At 42.8% G+C, this 17,212-nt stretch overlaps 1 protein-coding gene across 3 annotated transcripts in view; it reads right to left on the bottom strand.

The window, feature by feature from the left end:
• Positions 1-13,298, bottom strand: part of SMAP1 (small ArfGAP 1) — a 91,605-nt gene extending 78,307 nt beyond the window's left edge. For 2 of the 3 annotated variants that reach the window (XM_042017385.1, XM_042017386.1), the window contains exon 1: positions 13,069-13,298. In XM_042017385.1, coding sequence (XP_041873319.1) covers positions 13,069-13,186 — 118 coding nt within the window. In that variant the 5' untranslated portion in view covers positions 13,187-13,298. The remainder of the gene's footprint in view (positions 1-13,068) is intronic. The other variant, XM_042017387.1, reaches the window with a different exon arrangement.
• Positions 13,299-17,212: the final 3,914 nt, after the last annotated feature.

Here is a 17,212-nt window from a genome sequence, read left to right as displayed (position 1 = left end):
CCTCAGCAGCTGTGGTGGATAAACCTTGTCTGGTCATCATGCACCCACCAAAGAGGGGAAAATAAGATAAAAAATTCATGGGTCAAGATAAAGGCAGTTTAATAAAGAAAAGCAAAGGCCATGTGCAGAAGTAAGAAGAAAAATATTTATTCTGCTATCAGCAGGTGATACTCACTTCCTGGGAAGCAAGGTCTCAGTACACAGAGGTTGCTCTGGAAGACAAACACCTTAACAACAAAACCTCCCCCTCCCCTGCATACTCTTAGCTTTTACTGTGCCACTTGTCATAGGCTATCCCTTAGGTCTGTTTGGGTCAGCTGTCCTGGCTACATCCCCTCCCAAACTTTCGCCCACCTCCAGTCCAGTGGCCTTTGGCAGGAGGTTGGAGAGACAGCCTTGAGGCTGCACTTGCACTGCTCAGCATCAGCTGAAACACTGGTGTATTATCAACAACCTTCCAGAGCTGCAAAGCACAGCAGCATGAGAGCTGCCATGGAAAGTTAGGGCCCTCTCAGACAAACCTGGTACAGCAGTTCAATGCATTTAATGCTGAGGATAATCCAGGTATCACTTGGCAATGAGAACAAAGACCAAAAGGCCTGCACTCTGTCTTCCTGACATCTCTTTGGTTTAACCCCTGCTTAAGTGGTCAAGCACACTTTCTCTGAAGATCTAAAGGGTGCACATAAAGTGTGGCATTTGTCATGTTTAAAGGGTTATTTTTGTCATTCTACAGATAACAGGCAACTGAAAAAAACACCCCATATGCATACCTTAATGGGATAATCAGTCCCTTTATTATAAAGGCATCATTACTTATCAATACACTAGTTGCTTCTATAAATTGTTATGAATGACAAATTTAAATCCAAATGACTTCAGCACACATTGCCAGGAGCTTATTTAAAATGATCATTCTTTCCTGATTGTCACTCTCTGCTGTGATTTGAATCCACCCGCAAGTTCAGCTGCATTCAAAAATACCAGGTTACATGATGAATCACTTCCATCTTGTTTTGCAGAATTTCTAATATGACTACTACTGCCTTTAACCCTACCAATAAAGTCCTGTACTATCAAGCTTTATTCATTTTCATTCAAAGACTTCAGTAAAAATGCATTAGATTCTTGTATAGCAATCAATAGCTGGATGTGGAATATTGCATTCCTTTTCTCATCCATGCAAGAGAGAAAGTTACTCATCTTTGGGGTTTTTTTGTTTTGTTTTTTTTTTTTTTTTTTCTTCTTCTTTTTTAAACACAAAATCATAGCCAGGCACAGCTTTTAGAGAAAGAGCTGTTCCTTTACCAAACCACACCTGCAAAGTCAGTTGCTTGGCAACATCGCCTCCAACTATCACACATGGCTGTCCACAGCTCCACTCTGACAGGTGCTGAGCTACAGTCTCTACCTCTTCTTCCTCCACTGTCTACCAGAAACAAACACCTTTCCTGGAGAGAGGAAAGGGGCAACTCGCAGTTTAGGGCTACTGAGATAGGTAGAATACAAAAACCACATAGATCAACTTCCCCCCCAAAAACTTGCCACAAACTCCATAAGCTACAACATCAGCACTCTCTATATCCACATCTACCACAGACTTGCAGCACAAGGATGTTCTCTGTTCCTCCAAGTTCTTCCTCCTCTTCAGATCATCACCTCAGAACAGAAAAGCGTCTGGCTCCTCTGGTCAGAGGGAGACAAATCTCATCAGTATTTTGGATAAGCCTCCAAGGCAGAAACAAGACAGGAACTCGGGTTCTCTTGACTGGGTTGTTTCATAGCACTGGGCAGGAGCTCCTTGAGAGTACATACTCAGACATACAAGTTTACCACCTAATGGAAAGCGACACGTGATCAAGACAAGACAGTGGAAGATAAGCAGGAGTTAGCAATATATCACATAATCAGAGTCTACTGTAAACAAATATTAATATAAATAGGTATCCATTCCAATTTTAAATCTGCCAAGTTATCACAAAGAAAATAAAGCAGTTTTGTTTGAATGGATTTTTATAAAGACATTTAAGAGAAAAATGTTAAGAGAACTAATATTGCTCAAGCTCTCAGCAAACATTAATCAGATAAGAGGCCAGAATGTAAGACAAGCAGGAATCTGTAGTAGTTTCTTTTTTCCCAGTCTTCCAGAGGAAATAGTTGTTAGTCATAATATGGAGCTCAAACCAGTAGCTGTAAGATCCAGGGAAATTTCTGACACAAGGGACACTAGCTCTAAGCAACTGTCTACCAGCTCTACAGAGCAGTTAAAGTTGTGAAGGTATTCTCCCAGCTAGACTTAAACAACATTTCAGTCAAACATAAGATATGAGTAACCCTTCTACCACAGCCTCTCAACTCCCAGTTGCTTCAAATGGCTAGATTTGCTCCTTTTTGTCTCTGGATGCACAAACCACAGCAAAATTTCTATGTTTCTTGAAAATTCAAAGCTCTACTACAGTCTGTATTTACTACTGTTTAATTGCTTTCTCATAAAGGACTTCAACTTTAAACAAAGAATCTACTTTGAATCTACATAGGCTGACACTTGCACACTGGGGAGAAAAAAATTGCATGGTATCTGCAGTGGGACACCATATCAGCTTGTAAGTGATAAAATAACTGAAGTGGATCTGAAGTAGGAGAGACTGGAAGGGACCCTGAAGATCAGCTCGTCCAAACCCTGGTGCTCAGAGCACAGAAAACACATCAGGTTGCTTAGGGCTGGCTGTTCCCAGTCAGATTTTTGGTGCTTCCACAATGCATGCTCCACAGCCTCTCCAGGTAACCTGATCCTAAATAGCCTTTCCTGGAGTTAAAAAAAAAAAAAAAAAAAATCTTATCTTTCAGTGGAATTTCCCGTGTTTTAATTTGCGTTCATTGCCTTTTGGTCCTATCACTGGATATCACAGACAAGTCTGCCTCCATCATATTTACTCTCTGTCACGAGGTAAGAACTCCCCAGCAGCCTTCTCTCCTCCAGGTTAAACAATCTCAGTGCTCTCAGCCTCTACTCAATCGTAAGGCACACTAACCTTCCCCTCCCTGCCACTTGACTAGACTTGCTCCAGTCTGTCCCTGTTTCTTTGTACTGTGGAGCTCGGAACGGACACAGGACTACAGATGCAGTCTCACCAGTACTGAGGAAAGGATCTCCTCCCTCCAGACACTGACCACTCTCCTCTGGACATTCAGTCCAAGATGTTGTTTGCCTTCTTTGTGGCAAGGGTGCATTACTGATTCATGACCAATTTTTGATCCACAGCACCTCTTCTGCACTGCCAACACCCCCTCCCTAGGGACAGAGCTTTGCATTTCCCTTTGTTGAACTTTGTTCCTGGTGGCTCCTTTCTTCCACTTGTTCACTTGCCTGCTCCCGAGTAGCAGCACATCCATCTGGTTTATCAACCACTCCTCCCAGTTTTGCATCCCATCAAGCTTGCCAAGGGAGGGGTGCATCCTGTCACACAGGTCATTAGAAGATGTTAAACAGTGCTGGCCTCAATAACAACCCCTCAGCTACACCAAAATGGACTGGGCTCCCGCTCAACTTTAACATGTTGATCACCACCATAAGCCTGGCATTTTAGCCTCTAAGCTATTTTCAATCCACCTCAGTGTCTTTATCCAGAATGCATTTCATCAGCTTATCAAAGTTACAAGACAGTTTCAAAAGCCTCATGAAAGGTCAAGGTAAGAAAACACTCATTGTTCCCATCCACCAAGCCAGTCGCCTTGCTCAGTTCAGCGTGGAAGGTTATCGGGTTGGTCACACATTACAGCCCCTTAGTTAATGCATACCAACTACTGCCCATCGTTTTTATTCATGTGTTTTCAGGATTATTTGCTCTGTCACTTTTCCAGGGACAGAGGCAAAGCTGACTGGCTTGTGGTTCCCTAGATGTTCCTTCTTGCTCTTTTCAGAGACAGTAAAGACATTTGCTTGAGTTCAGCCCCCAAGACCCACCTCCCCACTGACCATTACCTTGGTCAATGAGAGTCACCACAAAATCACCTTGGCCAGCCCTGTCTCCCTCCTGGCTGCATCCTATTAGAGCCCACAGACTTGTGTACATCCAGTTTCTATAAGCAATCTCAAACCTGATCCTTCTCTACTAACTGAGAGTATGCTTTTCTTGCCTAGAATCGCTGAAAGCAAGTCTTACTAGTAAAGAACAAAGTGAAGAAGGCATTGAATGTCTCAGTTGTTTCCACATCCCTTATGAGTTCCCCTCCCCATTCAGCAGCAGGTCCACATTTTCTCTATTCTTTTTTTCTGCCAATTATCTGTAAATGCCTCCCCTGTTGCTATTTACATATACTTGACAGATAAGACTCCATATGGACGTTGGCTTTCTGATCTAGACACATCTTTGCACGCTTGAACAATGTCTCCAGACTCTCCCTAGGCCACATGTTTCTGCTTCCACCTCTTATATGCTTCCTTTTTATGTCTGAGCTTTTTAGAACATTCATTCAATGCGCCTTTGTACCATCTCCTATTCACTGCATATGCCACACTAGAGCTTAAAGAAGTAGTCAACCAGCTTTCCTGGCTCTCTCTGCTCAGAACCATCTTTCAAATGATTCTTCCAAAAAAGATCCTTGAAGAGAACAAAATCTTCCCTCCTGAAGATCATGGTTATAATTCTACTCTTTGCTTTGCTGTCTCCAATTCAGATCCTGAACTCTTCTACCTCATGACCACTGCAGCCAAGACTAACCTTTACATCCTCAACCCATCATTCCTTGTTTGTAAGAAACAGGTCCTCAACCACTTGTACTGAGATACGGGCATCAATGCATGACAGAAGCTTCCTTGATTACTTATTCCCTGCAGTGCTGTCCCCCCAGAATATAAGGGTGGTCCAAGTCCCCTATAAGCATCAAATCCTGCGAACATTAGGCTTGAGTTGTCTGAGGAAAGCCTCATTACTACTCCTGACCCATAAGCTCCCAACTGGCTCACTCATCTCCAGGTAAAGCCGCAGGCAGCCCCACTGGTCTCACAAAAAATAGCAACTCCCCTTTACCACAATCCCAGCCTGCCCTTCCTAAGCACCTTTTCTTATCCATTGCAGTCCTCCAGCTGTGAGCTATCCCACTCAACAATGCCAATAAAAATCATAGCTCAGTACTAACTCATTTTACTCTGCCATAATATCTGAAAACAACTTGCTGACAGTACACTGAAGACAGATTTAACTAGTCATGGGTTCATCAGCCTAACTCTTCAGAGCCTCAACATGAAAATAAAGATACCAAACAACTTTAACCATTCACAAGGCAGTCATTATGTCTTGGAGAATTTAGTTGTGGCCACAAGAGAACACTGTGAAGCAGCAGAGTTCCTAAAGTAAAGCTGAATCATGCTCAAATGAACCTTGCTGAGCCAGTCTAAGACAATGTGACACCTGAGCTAAATCAACTGCTGACTACTCCCTGAGTAATGTCTTATAATTGACTCTCTTAAATCCTCTAGCATGCACGCACTAAAGAGGGAGTCACCTTTCCAGGAAAGGATACTTACCTAAAAGTCTGCTTATCACTGATATATCTAATTGTTTCCTCTGTATCATGTACAAGGATCTCTTAACTGCAGCACAGTTGCTCTTTCTTTATAGCATTCAGACCAAAGAGGAAAGACAACATCATTCTGGTCCACAAAAGGAAATTCAGGAACAAAGCGAAGACCACTTGGTATAAACAGCATCCTGCAGCAGCAGCTTTTTCATGTCACTAAGGAGTGGCAGAACCACAGCTTCAGGACCACTCGAAGACACACACCTGTACCCCTGACCAAAAGAACTGGGGTGTTTTGCACTTTAAAAAGGCAAGCAATAGCAATACTCACTTTTCAGGAACTGTCCCACCCTTATGGTCCACACAACAGAAACAGCTTAGACTGCCAATAAATTCTGAACATAGGGCAGCAAACTGAGCACATAAGCATTTCTGAATCGGTATAATACACCTCAGAGAATCTAAGATTTGCAACATAATAAAAAAATTTAAAAAAAATACAAGTCCCACAAATATTTTTATCAGTAGTCACAGAAATAATTAGGTTGAAAGGAACGTCTGGAGGTCACCTAGTCCAGCCTCTTGTCAAAGCAATGCTAAATTCAAAGTTACATCCTGCCACTTTGGGTCTCATCCAGTCAAGTTCAGTCAAGTCCTGAAGAATGGAGATTGCACCCACTTGGGTAAAAAGCCTTCAACTTTGCAAATAACCCTGTTCTATTACAAGCTAAACATTTTTCCTGTGACTTATTTGAAAATACTTTTCTGCACTGTAAGAGTCAGGAGATGGAAACAACCCCCTTCCTTACAGGGGCCACTATTGTCACAAAACACTGCAACACCCCATTCACAAGTCCTAAGATAAGGCTGCCATACTTTTCTCCCAGCAAGTGAGGTGTCTTAAGGGCTCTTTTCTTGCGGGAGACAATTATTGTTCTCAGAGCTAGTTGCAACAGCAACTAATTCCTAAGTTTCAGTCTCACCCAACCAATGTCAGCAACAGGTAAGAGTACATAGAACAAAAACAGAGCACTGAGGTAATTTTATTTAGTAGCAGGGAAACAGGAAAAAAAAATCCTGATTGTACAAGCCCCAAGAGAGACTGAAGTGAGTTTCTCGTCCCTAAGGGTCTTTGAGGCACTATCTTTGACAGAAAGGCCAGAAAACTACCAGCTAAGTACCAGATTATCATTAGGACTTCTAGTGATACAGTTCCTTACCATTATTAGAGTTCAAGATATATCATTCCATTTGCTAAGCTTAAGTAAGAACAACCCTGAATCAAAGTGCTTTGCCTTCACTATTCCTTAAGGATACTGCAAAGCCTCACTGGACAGCCAGAGGCCTCCAGTTGTATCTGCCAATTCATATTCCAGTCTGTTACATTCACATGATCTTTACCAAACTGATCTCACAGAAGCAATATGAACCCTGCAACAGAAACACATAAATAAGTACTAGCAATTTCTTGATCCAAGAGACCTGTAGTAATATCTGATATTTGCAACAACTGGTACAGAACATCCATACAGCACAACCAGCTACTACTAAGCTAGTACTTCGTGTTTGAACTTCAATACAGGGCTAGAAGTTGCACTGGAGATGACACATGAAACTGACCTCCAGCATAATCCAACTGTGTTCTATTCCCCCTGCTGTCCTCTCAGGGGTTTCTCCACCTTAGGAGGAAGACAGGAAAGATATTCACCTGAGGAGGTACAGCAGCCAGTGCTTTGCCCTAGTGTGAGCTGTCGAGCTGTCACAAAGCTTTCTTACACTGACAATGAGGAAAAACCTGATGCCTTGCACAGGCTGCGGGCAGTGAGCTCTGAGAGTTACCCATCTGCTTGAGGAAGAAGCACACTATCTATTAAAGTATAAATGCAAGATTAAGACAGTTAAAAGATCAGACATCAAGAAGCAAAAGCAACTTCACAAAAGTGATGGTCACAAACAAATATCTAAGTTGGTCTCCTAGCCATAGAAGAGATCATATGCAAGACTTACTGTCTACACAGAAGAGTCTGAACAGCCATAAACATACCTGGAATATTCCAGATTTCTTTTGCTAGCTAGTTTGCCTACCTACTTGAACTAGATTTTTTTCTCCCCCACTGCTAAGAGGCACTGTGGTTGGGATTGGTTCGTTGTTAGGGAAATTAAAGTTAAGCTCTAGCTACAAAAATATTGGCACCACAATCTTTCCTGTCCAGTCTCTCTCCACACTCCCAAGAGCCTGAACCTGCCACTCTTCAGACAGAAGGCCAAGTCTTCAGTCACGTACAGATATTCAATGACTGTACAGTAAAACTATAAATACTGAAAAGTATTTTCATTAATATTATAACCACAGTAAACCATTTTAATCTGGCTGAACAAGCAACAGCGTCAATGTGCTTCTTTGTACTAGGATTTTGGTAACAGATCATTTAAAAAGGGTTCAAGCACTATCAGGGATGAAGTAAGTAAACATTAAAAAAAAACCAACAAAAAAATCATAACACTTCCTCTGATACAGAAATGTATTCACCTTTTCTGAAGGCCTGAAACATCTACAATTGTCTATACTAAGGTCTGCAAGTTTCCAATTATGTTATTTTAACTTCATTACAGTTTAAAAAAATTCTAAAGCAGTTGACAGCTCAGGTAATTGCCTTCTTGATAGGGAGATGAATTTACAGACTTCAGTAGTCAATCCTTTCATACTAAAGACAGCATCCAAATACAAGCATAACAGACAGAAAAGGTATGTCAGAGAACATTCACATTTCTTCTTAGAAGAGGACAAGATATTCAGCAGAATCAAAGGACTGTCCATCTAGGCAAGCAAGCCTGTAAACTGAAGGCAATCAGTCATGGTCCAGTGTGACTGTCTCTGTAAATGGGGAGCATAAGACTCTGATTACTGTTCCTAATGGTGTTTGAAACCAATCTCCTTTTGTGCTTCATCAAACACTTCAACTTCTAAGTACTTGATTCAGTATTTAATATCAGCACCCTAACAACACCAGCCTTGCTGCAAAGCAGTAAGAACATAAGTCTAGGAGACTTCTAGCATGTTATAAGTAGGTATTAACTAAACAGAAATAGCAAATTATAGCCCCTATAGTCAAAGGGTCCCTGACTGATGTTCACAGTTTGGGGTTTTTTATTTTGGCTTAATTTGACATATTTCTAAGAGGTGTTATTGCTTAAGGGATTCAAATATCAGTATTGAAACAACAACTTAAAAAATGCATTACCCTCCCTCTACAGTGAAAAGAAAGAAAAATTCAAATGCTTTACAATAGCTTTCAGCATCGTCTACATACCTGATACAGCTTCTCCTATATCCTTCCAATTCCTGCCAGCTTTACTTAGTTATACAAACAAAAAGATCGCAAAGCAATTTCAGTTGCCTCTCTCTCAAAACTTCAGGGTGATTTCAGCTACTGTCAACATACCCTACTATTTCCTACAAATATCTTAAACAGTAGTGTAACTTCTTCCCAGCAATATAACACTGGGAAGACATCTACTGCCTTATGCAGACAGCTGTTCAGATAGGGATGTAAAGAACAGACAGTGCAGAGACAAGAACTGCCTTGTCAAATGTCATCCCAACCTCCTCACTCTTCCAAAAGTTTCAGTGATTTCAAAGACAGTTCCAGAACTTTTGATTTTCACACTTCTTCTCCACAGAAGTATCATCTAGTCTTTCTGATAGCTGCAAGATTTACAATTTGGAGGTGACATATGGCAACTACTGTATGGCCCTACAACAGGTAGTTTCCAACACATTTTAGCAGCAACAGTCAGATTCATAGCAGCTATTTTAACAGGCAAAAGGCAAATACAGAATAAAAACCACTTCCAGAAACTGTTGCCAGGGTCAGCAATCCTAATTTTTACTTAATGCTACTCCGGCAGATGTGTCCTCAGATATATTCTTCACCTTACAAAGGCATCCAATGTATCTGCATACCTCACACTTGAAGAAGCAGACCACGAATCAAAGAATGGATTTGTTCTTGATACAAGACCAGTGCTAATGATAGAAAGATTATTTTGAGGATGACCAAGAAATATCTTTTTTAATTCTTACACAGAGCAAGCATGCAATAAGTACTGGAAAGGAGCATGCTTCAAACTTCTTTGCAGGCAATGCATATGGTGGCCCTGTACCTGGGCAAGGAAAGCTAACTCAGTAACTTAGGAGTGATAGGATGGTAGTGAGATCCTGTATCACCTTTTTGATGCAAGAAGTAAAAGCCAGCAGAAAAGCCTTATTGATATGAAGGAAGAGTTCAACAGTAGCATTACAGTAGATGCAAAGAAAGTAATGAGTGGTAAATATGCTAATAGGACCACATTACATTTTTTAGGGTCAAAACGATATTTGTAAGATTTTAAATTATCTCTAGCTACTTAAGAATTTCCAGAGCCTTATAGAATAGCAGTTAAAACAGATATACAAGTATAATCTGCAAGATTTCCACAACTTGTGGATATGACTATCTGAAAAGAAGCCTAGGGTAAATATAGTACTCCAAGTTTAAAAGATACTACAATATCTAGCATGAGAGAAAGGAATTAGTGATGACAGCCTCTTAGTTTCAGTTAAATGCCCATGCTGAACTGACAGCTGACAGACCACACTGAAAACAATATTTTTAAGTACTGCCAGAATAAGATCCAAGACAACTGCAACTCAGTTAAAACAACCAGAGTTAATCATGAAGATGTTACCCCACAACTAGGCGAATGGAAAAAGAAACAAAAACCAGAACTTGGAGGGTCCCACTGAGCAACAGAAAGGAGAAGGACAGACAAAGGAGCAAAACTCGCACACGACAGGAAAGTAAGAGAAATGAAAGGGGGCAACATTTCAAAGAAAAATTAATAAATTGCATTAAGAAAACTAAAAACACACTGAACTAAGACTGACACAATTCCTGCAGAATCCAGGATGAAGAGGCTCTCCAGTGGAACTGACCATAGGGAAATCCAGACTAGTAACAAACATGACCAGATATCAAATGGATGCTGTTACTGGTTGCAAGAGGTGAAGGAGACTGTCACAGGCTGGGGAAAGCCAGACAGCTGGCAGGCTCTGTTAGCTAACAGAGCCACGTTAAGCTGCTGCCTCAGACAGCTCTGCATTCCAGGACTAGCAAAACTACAGCTTTGCCACACTGCAGCAAGTCATGAGCACTCAAACACCATGGATTAAGCATGAAACATATTAGGAAAAAACAGCTGGCTGCAGCCTTCTCACCTCTTTTGGTAAATAAGTTTCAACAAAGACTAATATAATAAGCAAGAGTTCAACAGTGACATTGCATGCTCATGACAAGCTTCATTTTCAACTAAACAACTGATAATGTTTCCTTTTTCCTGAGCTGTCTTCTGGAAGTATACAGAAATCCAGACTTCAGGGTATAGTGGAGGCATCTCAACATTGTTCACACAACTCTCCTTCCTAGAAGGAAACTTCCTAAACTTCAAGTAAGAAATTGGCACAAACTGTGTCTATATGGCCACGTCTCAATCAAGCGCCTTTAGAAGAGCTGCAACTAGAGAAAGTTTATCATTCCACACTCTTCCTTCAAACTATTAAAAAAACCCAAACACACACAGTACAGGCAAAGTCAGATAGCACTACAAAGCTAGCATGATACATGATTTAAAATAAAAATTGCCAGAACAGGATGAAGCAAATGCAAATTAAACTTGAAGGGAGAAATAGAATAAATAAAAAAGAAACTGCCAAACCACAAGTGCCTCACATTGCATCACCCAGTATTTTCATGCCAGCTTTCCTGGGACAGGGTGAAACAAGCCATGCTTCTGGCATACAGAGAGACAGCAAAGGAGAAATTGAGCAAAAGCGAAAAGCAAGAAGCTTTCAGAAGTGCCATCAGATTTGAGCAGGCACCTAAGTAAAAGAGTCTACTAGAAATTTGAAAACTGAATTAATATGTACTAGCAGAAGGCAGCCTGGTCAAGAGATTGGTAGGTCCTCCAGAACCTGAACAGAAAAAAATCCAAATTCAAGACACACCAAAGCTTGATCTTATGAAAGAAAGCACCAAAGAAAAGAACAGTGAATAAAAATACTCATTAATACAAATATAAGAAAAGGAAACTGAAAGTGTCACCACTACTGAACTGAAAGGGCAAAAGATAGTGAGCACTGAGGGCTACAGAAACTTACACACATTCTAAGTGAGAGTTAGAAAGAGAAAACTCAGAAGACAGGACGAGCAGTAATCGGGGAATTCTGGACTCTAATCTTGAGTAACACAGCCCTAAGGCTGATGCTACAGAACAACATACATATGGAATTCCATCAGCAAGCAACTCCAAGCAGCATTCAGCACAGAAATACAAAGTGCCAATAATAAAGAATACAAACATGCTTTTTCCAGAAAGTCACTGGTTACGAAGAGCCTTTTACAGGGTAACCAGCCATCAGGGGGCAAGAGGAGCTGTGTTAGAAAACGGTTAGGCAGAGTTACTTACAAAACATAAAGGTCCATTATATTTGGTGTAATCCATATTATATACTTCTAGGAGTTTATATTAGGAAAATACAGTCTTTTTTTCTGATTGTGCACTGCATGACTTGCGTACACAGTGAAAAAAAAGCACACACAGATGGGAAGAGAATTTACAAAGACAGCGCCATTTCTGGTTGCTCAAATGAAGCTCACTCATACTTCACCTCCACTTGATGTGGAGAAGGACTGAGCAAGGCAGCTCTGGCATTAATCATATAGTGTCAACTCCCAATTGTTATTCAGGAAGCATTACACTTAATAACTTACTGTGCAGTCACCTTATTTAGAGTAAGATCTTAATATTTAGATGAAAGAGGGATGTGCTACATTTCTCCATTTGAAAGCCACAGAATCCAAGGTAAATACAAATGCAAATATATATATACTTTCGTGCAGGAAGAAAAATTAGACTAAAGCACTGTAAGATTTGACAGTGATATAATCTTTAAAATTCCATTCACCGCCAAAGCCACATCTGTGACATATTCAACCAGACTCAGACATCCAGATTCACAGAGCTTGGAATCCTGACTGAGTCAGCACGGCAGGGTTAATTGTTTTGAACACCCGACATTCAACTCATCTGGCACCTACCCCGGCATCGGCCAGTCCCTTCCCAAAGGCCACAGCCCGCTCTGGATCGATACCTGGCAGCGCAGGAAGCGGACGCGGCCGTGAAACTTCAGGAAAGGGCTGGGCCAGTCATTGCATAAAGCCCCGGCTGGGGGTTCCTCGCTGGAGGACGAGGCGGCTGCAGCCCGCCCATGGACGAGCGAGCGGAAAGCGGCTCACATGGAAGGGTCAGGCTGTCTGCCTGCCCGCCCCGCCGCTGCCCCCGCGCCCGACCCCGACCCCGCTGCCGCCCCCGGGCCCGGTGTCGGGCGGAGCCGCCCGCCGGTCCCGCCGCCCCTGCGGACGTGGCGCAGCCCCCGCAGCCGCCCCGAGCCGGGACCCGCTGGGGCAGCGCCCCGCCCGGGCCGGGCCCCGCGCCCCCCGCCCCGCGTACCCTTGGCCTCGCAGTCCGCGCAGTACTTGTTGTCCTCCTCCCGCAGCAGCTTGGCCAGGATGGCCTGGTGCTGCTCGTTCTGCTTCTGCGCCTTCTCCCGGCAGGAGCGGGTGGCCATGGCGGGGCTGGAGCGCGGCTGGAGCGGGGCCGGGAGCGCTCCTGCCCTGGCGCGGCCACGGGAACCGGCGGCCGCGAGCGCCGACTTCCTCAACCGGATCTACTTGCGGACGCGGACACATCCGCCTCCCTCCCTCTCCGCCCCCTACCAGGATGGCGCGCGCGCACACGCCCACCCCCGGCCACGGCAGCCCCTTATTCTGGGGTGACAAATAGTCCGCCGGGTCCCTAATGCCGGCCGCGATGCCGCCCCTTGGAGGCGCTTTCCAAAGAGCAAAAAACGCCGTCCTGGCTTTAGGAGGGCGCGGAGCGGCGTCCGGGGACAGGGGGTCACCTGGCGAGCAGGTGGTGTATCCCTCCGCCGGCGCGTGACCCCGCCCAGCAGGTGGTGCCCGGGGGAAGGGCGGGGCCCGGCGCGAGCCGCCGCACCTGTGCGCGCGCCGCCCCGCCCCGCCCCGCCCCGCCCCGGGGGTGTCCTGGAGCCCGCGCCGCTCCGGCCGGCGGCAAATACCCCAAAACACACGGCCGAGGGTCTCCGGCGGCCGTGGGATTGGACACCCGTGTCCCTGTGTTTAGCAACCCACCCAAAACACACAGCCAAGGGATCTGCTAGCGTCCGTGGGATTGGACACCCGTGTCCTTGGGGCAGCTGTCTCTTCCTCCAGACCAGTGCTGGGGAAGAAAAAAAAAAAGCTCTTACAGCCTTTTGATTGAATGGACACTGCCATAGCTGAAATTTGCCCCTGAACTTTCTCCGAGAGTATGTGTTTCTGTCTGAAATAAAGCTGTATGGGCAGCAGAGATCTTACAGTGAGGAAACCGGTGCTTTTTTGATTTTTTACTCTTGCGTAGGTGGTGAGATGCTCTGGGGAAGTCAGAGTTGGATCCAAAGTACCTGCAGAAAAGCATAGCCCAGGCTGATTTTCTGGGACCAAGACTGCACCTCTACACTTTGCCCCTCCAAAATACCATGTCTCTATTGTCCCCTTCCTCCATTTTGTATCAGGTCCCTTTGCCGCTGCTGACTGCTCTGTTACACAGTCTGTTCACCAGTAACATCCTTTTTGTCAGATCAGTTCTAGCTTGCTGTATTTTTTTTGCCTCTAATCCAACCCTTCTGGAAAGAGCTGAAGCCTATATATAGCCTATAAAATACTTATGTGAGGCAGATGGAAATTCAGGTCTTTTCCCTCTCAGCCACTAAATTACTGAATCATTCTCTGTATCTTTCTTTTTCTCAGAGACAATGATGAATTAAATATCCCCTAAGTGTGGAAGAGTTCCAAGAGAAAAAAAAAAAAAAAGAAAATACTACACATCAAGTTAATTAGTAGTTAAACTAGCACCTAACATTGGAAAATATGTTTAGATCTCCCTTCGAGAAATACAGAGTTAAGGTCTGCCAGTACACTGGGAGAGTTTCCTGGCCAATGAGTTACTGGGTATGAGGTTGCAAAATGAGGATATGGTATAAATACATAATTCTACTAGAGGGCTTAGCATCCTACTTGGAGCAGGCATTAAGGGTTAAAACCAGAAATACAGAATGGCACAGCAAAACTGAGCTCCAGCTGCCTTACAATGCCAAAAGACAAAGACTTGCTGCAGCAGAAGGTTTGTAACACGAATGTTACTGTATCCTGATATTTGCCATTAGCCCTTGCCTAGAGACTCGGTTATGGAAGCACAATAGTCCTGGCTGCTTAAACATGACATTAAACAGGACTGACTTCTTCTAGCTGAATACTTCATCTACAAGCACATAACTGTTTTCTAGCCCAAAATGGTTTTAATTACTGTTTGGTTTGTTTCTGGTATTTTTTTTAGAGAAAACCAGCTTCAGCTAGAAAGGGAGCTTCTACTCCTTGCTGTTATCCCAGGATTCTGAGAAACAGGATGCTTTTCAGAAAGGCAAGAGCCCTGGGTAGAGAGAGAAAAGGACATGAACTTGCCTCTCACATGCTAGGTAAGCAGCAGCATTGCCATTTTGAAAGAAAAAGAAAAGAGCAGCTGCTTTTCTATGTGACAGATTTGACCTGTAGGTTACATGTAGTCTGAAACTCTCTGCCATATTGCCACAAGGTATTGAATAGCTTTAAGCAATTGGTTTAATTTAATGCACATCAGTTTCTCTGATTCTAAAACAAATACAGTGATGCTTCCCATGAAAAGTCGCTATTGATCCAGTTCCTGTGCTTGAAAAAGCCTACACAAGTGCAGACTGTCTTGTTTAGTATGTGCTTTTGCCCTTAGTGCCCTAAAACTAGATGTTATATCTTAATTGATGTGGGATATCATCTTCTAACTGTTGAGCATGAAGATGTGCTTCTTGTGTTCAGCTCTGAAAATTATCCTTCGAAGTACTTCTGCTTCTGTAATGTAGTAGAAATATGAAATCACCTGCTTCACCATGGGATGAGAGAATAGGTTATTAATATTTTAATAGATAGTGCTTTGAAAACAGCATGCTGTAAATACATCATTAGGTGTTTCCCTCAGAGCTCAAATGAATTGAAGGAGGACAAAACTGTATCCCTTCTGTGCCTTTGCTGCTTTTTCGAGATCCTAAAGAGTAGCAGAATGCTGTAGATGTCAAGTTATTGCCAGAAGCATTTTTCAGAGGGGGGAAAAAAGGAAGAAAAGATGTCTTTCAGGATACAGTATGATTTATAGAATGAGTTCAGGTCTGCCCACACCATGCCGTGACATGTAGTGAGGAGAGGCCAGAGATGTTGCTCCTTCAAAAGAAGATACACAGTTGTCATGCTGAGCCTGTCAGCTCAGTGCCCTTTGCTTCACCTTTCATTAAGCCTGGTAGAGCACAGCCTATGCAATCCAGTTTTGGAATTGTTTAAGTACATGCCTTGTGTTTCAAGACCTGTATCTTCAGAACTGAGTGAATTTCACGAGGCTAACTGAATTTTCCATGAAGTAACTTTAACACTGGGGTTCTGTGGTTTTCAATACTAAAGATTGTGTTGTGTTCTGTAAAAGCACAGATTTACCCAGCATGAGAAAAATCTCTCCCTAATTGTCACTACTGGTCATTCTGCAGGCTATTCCACTGTTTTGCAAGGATACCTATAGAGAGTTTGTGAAGTTCATAATCTGATAGCTGAAATTCACTGAATCTAGACACCTACCTTATTCAGAAATCATCCCATAAACCAGCTTTAAATAGTATTTGATAATCAGGACAGTATTAACATAAATTTGACTTAATGGGGAAGAATGTATCAGGTGCAGTTATTAACTGGATTGAAAGCAGGTGTTAAAATAGCTGTGTTTCTCTAATGCCTCATCTTCAAATATCAAAGTCCAGAAATAAGAGAGGTTCCATCTAGCGTTGTTGAGAATTTCTGATTCATAAGAAAACATGGTGCTTCAGATATTTTCATGCTCTTAAAAAAAAAGTAATATATATCCATATACATGCAAATATATATATATATATAAAACTTCCTGGGAAATGAACATTTCAATAATGTTTCTGAAACTGGGCTCTTCCAAGTTGGCTTGTCAGGCTGCAGAGTCTGGGCAGCCCCCAGCGTCAGATAATGTGGTACCTGTGATCCTTGGCTAGCAGAGAACAGAGAATGGCGGAACCTGAAAAGTTGACTGTAACCACTGTGTTTCAGCAAACACTTCAGATGCAACTTCTATCCAAAATTAATAAAATCTTGAGCTATGAGCCTGTCACCCTGTCTACCCTTGATAGCCAGTGGAGAGAAACAGACATTCCTGAAGGTGGTTTGCCATGTTCTCAGACAGGTGTCTGACTGGGGTGAGCTGAATTACCATCTGGAAGGGCCTGTGTTAGAAGGAAGGGAACGCCTTTCTTGATCATTTGTGCCTCCTAATTGAGAACAAAGGGTAGAGAGGGGAAAAGATAGACATCTGAGAAATGGATTCTCAGCATTGTTTTTAATTAATTAGAATTTTTCAGCAATGTACTTTGTGTAGGACAATTCCTGCTCAGCTCTAGCTCTGGCATTTTCTAAAAAAAAAAAAAAAAAAAAAAAAAAAA

Source organism: Corvus kubaryi, unplaced genomic scaffold (assembly GCF_017639235.1).
Source record: "Corvus kubaryi isolate FWS band 111438036 unplaced genomic scaffold, C.kubaryi_AGA036_p1.0 split3-73, whole genome shotgun sequence".
Taxonomy (NCBI): Eukaryota; Metazoa; Chordata; class Aves; order Passeriformes; family Corvidae; genus Corvus; species Corvus kubaryi.
This window is presented reverse-complemented; position numbering and strand designations above follow the sequence as displayed.